Genomic DNA, 6,298 nt, shown 5'->3' on the forward strand with positions numbered 1-6,298 from the left:
GGCCTGGGCGCTGCTGTGCCTCGGGCTCCTGCTCCCGGGGGGCAGCGCCGCGTGGAGCGTCGGGGGAGCCCCGTTCTCCGGACGCAGGTAAAGGCTGGGACCCCTCCACCGCGGTGCCTTTGCGCAGCCGGGACTCCGCGCACCCCCCAGCCTCGGGGTGAGCTCAGCTTTGGGGCCACCCAGGGGTGGGGGCAAGGACGACGGGCCGGCCCGCTGTCTGGCTCCGGCTCCGGGAGTGCGGGGGTTCGCCACCTCCTGTATCCTGAGCCGCGTGACCCTCCCTCACCCCTTCTCTGCCGCTTCACCCCTCAGAGCCAGAGAGGAGGCGCAAGGGGCAAGCCCCCCAAGACTTCCTCGTCCTGGCCTGAGGGCTCCTCCCCTTGCACATGGGAAAGGCCCAGGGCACCCCCTCGAAGTCCCCCTCCCCTTCTCCCCTTCGGCTGGGCTTTTTTTAGTCCCGGGCTTTTTAGTTCCCTTTGAGGAAAGGGCTGGGGTGGAGCCTCAGAACCCGCGGGTCACTGTGGGTCCCCTGGGACCTAGCATTTTGGACAGAGACAGAACCTTCCTGCGCTCTCCTGGAAGCTGGGAACATGCCGTCTGGCCTGTGGGCAGCGTCCCCCAGTACCGGCTCTGTGCTGGCCCCTTAGAGGCAGGATCTTGGATTAATCCTGCAAGGACTGAATGGGGTAGGACACGTGGTCCCCATTTAACAGATGTGCGAGCTGAGGCCAGAGAGAATAAACGACTTCTAGGCTGACTGGCAATTTGATGGAAGACCTGGGATTCTAAGAAGAGTCTTTCAGACCTTAATGACTGCTCAGAATGGGCCCTGCCCCAGTCCTGGCTGCAGCCCCCCGCCCCTGCCGCGCTCCGCTCTCTAGGGCTGCGGTTGTCCGGAGCGGACAATGCTACCGGCCAGGCCTCTCCAAGCTTTTTCATCCTATTCAAAGGCTTGCCCAGCCTCCACCCCTCACGGCCTCAATTCTTCAATGCTTTTCAGAAATTCCCTTTTCCCAGTGATCAGGGGCCAGCATCCGCCCTCCCCCCACCTCCCTGCCAGCCTAGCAGGAGCAGGTGACAAGGGCGGAGGTGGCCTAGGCATCAGAGGCCAGAAGAGCAGTTGGCCAAGGCAGGGATGGACAAGTGGCAGATGTCACAGTTGTCCCCTACTGTGTGCTGACCATGGCTGACCTGGACTGGACTCTTACCTATAGGCATCCCCTCCACAATCTTCCTAACTGCCATACCAAAAACCAAACTCACTGCGGTGGAGTCAGTTACGACTCATGGTGACCCCTCCTTGGGTTTCCGAGGCAGTATGTCTACGGAGGTAGATTGCCCAGTCTTCCTTCCGAGGAGTGGCTGGTGGGTTTAAACCACCAGCCTTCTGGTTAGCAGTCAAATGCCTGTCATATGGGCATGTATTTTTAGAAAGGAGCTCTGCTGGTGTAGTGGATAAGGCTGCTAATCCAAAGGTTGGAGGTTCAAACCCACCAGCTACTCCATGGGAGGAAGATGAGGCAATCTACTTCCGTAAAGATTTACAGCCTTGGAAACCCAATAGGAGCTGTTATGAGTCGAAATTGACAAAATGCCAGTGGATGGGTTTGTCACAGAGGAGGAGGTTGATGCTCAGAGAGGGGATATGACATGCCCAAGGCATGGGGGTGAGCCCTGGATCCCAGATGCTAAGACAACAGAGTTCTAATTCAAACTTGGAATTCCCAGCATCTGGCTCGGATGCTGGGCAAGAGGGCTTAAGGCCTGACTCCCCTCCACTCAGTGCAGGGCAGGGCATCCCCGCCTGGCCTCCTTGCCCCCCAGTATTTCCTGGGTGGGAGGGGGTAGCCGGACGTGGGGCCTGGTGATCACTGGAGACCATCACCCTTCTGCTGTCAGGAGGCTGTCGCAGTGAGCTGAGCATCATAGGAGCCCTGTGTACAATGGTGTTGTCCCCACTTACAGATAAGGAAACTGAGGCCTAGAGAGACAAAACCGTTTCCAAATCCATATCTAGTGTCCTTTTCACCCGAGTAGCCCTCTTGGAGGAGGAAGAGGGGCCAGGCAAGGTTCAGAGAAAGGTTTGCAGGCTGTGGTTAGGAGTTAGGGGGTCTGGTCTAGACACCAAAAAAACGAAAAAAGAAAAAATTCAATACCATTAATTTTGACTCATATTGACCCCCATTGAAGTAGGTTACCCTGTTTTTCTTCCACGGAGCAGCTGGTGGTTTGAACTGCTGGCCTTCTGGTTAGCAGCCAAATGCCTTATCCACTATACCACCAGAGCTCCTTGGCCTCAGACACAACAGGGTTTTATTCCTGGCACTGTTGCCCCCTCAGTGTGTGACTTCAGGCGGGTCATGTCATAGCCCTAGGCCTGAGTTTTCCTCTCTGTAAAATGGGAACGCTGATCGCACTCCCCAAGCCTGTTCTGAGCACCAAGCCTGCCTCCCAGGAACCCTCATGAGGTTCCTCTACTGGCAACATTAAGTGGGGGAAGGGACCTCGACCTGGGTCCTCTGTGAGCCTCCACCACCAGTACCTCCCTCATGGCCCCCGTCCCAGGTTGTTGGAGACAGCATGGGGATGTCGCACCCCATCAGCCCTCCCTCCACCTCCAGCCCAGAGCCCCAGGCGCCCCTTGGCAGCCAAGGGACCAGAGACAGAAAGGAGGCTTTGTGCCTGGGGAGGGGGAGGCCTGGGAAGGCATCCAAGGGGCCGCCCTCAGCCCCAGGAATGTGGCGAGACTTGGAGACCCCCGGAACCAGGGCTCCCACCTTGGCTCACTCCTGCCCTGCAGCTCCTGCAGTCCCAGCGGGGCTGCTTCCTACTCCTCCGAGGTCTGTCCCAGCCTGAACTGGTTTCCTCTAACTGGCAGTCTTAGTGCTGTGGCTCTAGGGTTCAAGCCATCATCAGCATCCTGGCCGAGGCCTCTTCCCAGTCCAGCGCCAGCTTCCTTTGGACAATCCTAGGACCAGGAGAGCGGCTATGGATAAGGTGGATGGGGTCTTCCCCACCACCCCCCTGCAGGGCTCCAATCCCAGCTCTGTGCTCATTGAGTAACCTGGGCCGGTGACTCCTCATAGCCTCAGTTTCCCTCTCTGTAAAATGTACCCACACCCTCACCACCCATTCCTGTTGATTTGATGACTCCAACTCCTGGTGACCCCATGCTGTTGTTAGGTCCGTTGAGTTGGCTCTGACACATAGCGACCCCGTGTGCAACAGAACGACACTCTGCCCAGTCCTGTGCCAGCCTCACAATCCTTGCTACACCTGAGCCCATTGTTACAGCCACTGTGTCAATACATCTCATTGAAGGTCTTCCCTTTTTGTCGACCCTCCACTTTACCAAGCATGACATCCTTCTCCAGGGAATGGTCCCTTCTGAGGACATGACCAACACAGGTGAAACCAAGTCCAGCCATTCTTGCTTCCAAGGAGCATTCCGGCTGCACTTCTTCTTCCAGGACAGATCTGTTACTTCTTTTAGCAGTCCGTGGTACTTTCAGCATTCTTCACCAGCACTACAACTCAAAAGCAACTCTTCTCTGGTCTTCCTTACTTATTGTCCAGCTCTCACATTCATATGAGGCGATTGAAAACACCTTGGCTTGGGTTAGGGGTACCTTAGTCTTCAAAAAGACGTCTTTGCTCTTCAGCACTTTAAAGACGTCTTTTGTAGAAGATTTGCCCAGTGCAATACATCATCTTATTTCTTGATTGCTGCTTCTATTGGTGTTGATTGTAGAGCCAAATAATATGAAAACTGACTCCATGTGTGTAGAGTAAAACAGTACTCCATTGGTTTTGTTTTCTTTTTTTTTAGTTTTTATTGTGATTTGGGTGAAAGTTTACAGAGCAAATTCTTTTCTCATACAGCAGTTTCCATTTTTTTTTTTATTTTTTATTTATTTATTTTTTTAATTATGATTTGGGTGAAAGTTTACAGAGCAAATTCACTTTCCATACAGCAGCTCACATACACTTTGTCTCATGACATTGAGCACAATACACCACAATGCAACAGCTCCCCTCTCACTTCCTCCCCATAGTTACCTCTTCCCTGTGTCCATCCCTCCATGCACTCCTGCCCCCTGAGCTGTCTCCCTGCGCATAAGCAGCCCTTCTTTCTCCCATGATTGTTCTCTCCAAGGAGTGTATTTTCCTCAGGTACACGTTCAGCTTATATGCCTATCTTTTGTTTGGCTGGAAGCCACAGGTGTGGGTTCATCCATTGGGTTTTAATGGGTGATTTTTTGGGGAGCAGATCATTAGGCCTTTCTTGCAAGGTGCCTCTGGATGGATTCGAACCTCCAACCTTTTGATTACCAGCCAAGAATGTTAACTGTTTATGCCACTCAGGGACCCCTCTGCCTAATACTCTCTGTCCCACAGCTGAGGAGAGGACTTGGGAGGAAGGTAGCTTGCAGGTGTCCCTAAGCCCCAGGGAACCAGGCCTTTGTCTTGGCTGTGGCTCTGCAGACCAGGAACCAGAATGAACAATAGCTGCTAGCATTACGCCAAGCGCTTTCCAGTAAACCACCCTGGTGGGAGATAGTTCTGCTGTTCCTGTTCGCAGATGGACTCAGTACGGCCCAGAGAGGGTCAGGGCCTTGTCCAAGGTCGCCGAGTTAGGAAACATCCCAGCCAGGACTAGAATGTCAACTCCAGTGTAGGGCTCTGGTTCTCACCTCCCCACCCCCACTCACACACCTCCTTTCTTTTCTCTCCTTTTCATAACGGCCCTTGGCCTCTGGCCCGCTTGGTTGCCTCCTGCAATTAGCCCCTATCACTGTTCCGGATCGCAGCCCTGGGCCCCGAAGAGACAAAGTCCCCTGGGCCCCTCGTGGCAGGGGGTGAAGGTGGGTGGGGGAGCCCAGCAGGGGTAGCCAGTGCCATGCTGAGCTCATCTGGCCTGTTTTCCCATCTCCCTGAGGGCTTGGGGACCCCAGGGGGCAGAGCGAGCGACAGTGGCCACCCAGAGGAGCACCCTGCGTCCTCCAGCCCTGGCCCTTGCCCATCCCACCAGAAGTGGCCTGCCTCAAGGGGCTTCTAAGCAGCTCACCGCTGATCACACCCCAGAAAAGGAAGCCCCCAGGGGCACTAGCAATAGAGGCCGGGATTCCAGGGGCTGCCCCACCCCTGGAAACCCCCGGCTGGCTCCTTTCTGTTCTCCCTCAACCATCTCCTGAGGGCTGAGCCCCAGACAGGCCCGGTCCCCGCCACACCCTCCCACCAATGCCATGGGCTGAGGAAGACACTCGGGGTATCTGTGGGGCACATGGAGCACCTGGGCCTTACAGAGAACTGAGACCCAAAGGATGGATAGGAATTTGGTGGATCAGGGGAAGGGGCTTTCCAGGTAGAGGGAACCTTGTGTGCAAAAGTCCTGAGGTTCAGGAGGAGGGCAGGAAGGTGGAAGAGGGGAGAACAGGCAGGACTGGGCTGGCAGGGAGAGCGGTGGGGTGTGGGCTCCATGCCGGGTGGTGGCAATGTTAGGTCTGGGCTGTAGAAAGAGCCTCTGGGTGGACAGAGGACTGACTGTGATTGTGTGTCTCTTTGGGCCTGCTTTGGCCTGTTTGTGCCATGAGACAGGGCCTGTCTGAGTGTATGTATGTGTTGGTGTATGCATGTGTGTGAAGGCACACAGCCCTATGTCTGAGGTATGAACCCATGTGCAAGGACAGACATTTCTGTGGCCATGTATCCTGCTGGATTTGCCTTTGTGCACACATGTCTGTGTGTTCGTATGGACCTAGGTGTACATGTGCACGTGCACGTGGATATGAGTGCATACTTATGTGTGCATTTGCCCAGTGTGATATGCGTGTGCTGTGTGTATGTGCGCACGTGCCTGTGTATGTGCTGTGTGGGCATGCATTTACATGTGTGTACACGTGTGCATGTTTGTGCACATCCGTACATTCGCTGCATGCAGTAGACATTCTGTGCCCATGGACTCCCCCTTCTTCTCCAGAGCTCTCCTCTGCTCAGGCCGCTCCTTCCCTTGCTCAGGGACCCCCCAGGCCAATCCACGGATCCTGATACAGGCTGTAGGAGCTCACGAGCCCCTTGAACTTGGCCACCAGGTTGTATACATTTTTCTGGGGAGGAGGCACAACTCACCTCAGTTTCCCAGAGGGACTTCTGTTGTTGTTATGTGCCGTCAAGTCAACTTATGCTCCCCCAGACAAAACCCCAACTGGTTCAGAACCACAGCTCTAGAGACCCTGAGGGCTTAGGGAATGGGTGCCTTTTTTTTTTTTTTTTCATATATATATATAACCATTTTTTA

General features: G+C 54.8%; 1 protein-coding gene across 1 annotated transcript in view; it reads left to right on the top strand.

Moving 5' to 3' along the window:
• Positions 1-4: 4 nt before the first annotated feature.
• EMID1 (EMI domain containing 1) overlaps positions 5-6,298 on the top strand; it is a gene marked incomplete at its 5' end in the record, with an annotated part of 53,895 nt that continues 47,601 nt past the window's right edge. Inside the window, one exon of the mRNA XM_007947993.1 lies at positions 5-87. Coding sequence (XP_007946184.1) covers positions 5-87 — 83 coding nt within the window. The remainder of the gene's footprint in view (positions 88-6,298) is intronic.

Source organism: Orycteropus afer, unplaced genomic scaffold, assembly GCF_000298275.1.
Source record: "Orycteropus afer afer isolate SDZICR_OR568_19922 unplaced genomic scaffold, OryAfe1.0 scaffold00197, whole genome shotgun sequence".
Taxonomy (NCBI): Eukaryota; Metazoa; Chordata; class Mammalia; order Tubulidentata; family Orycteropodidae; genus Orycteropus; species Orycteropus afer.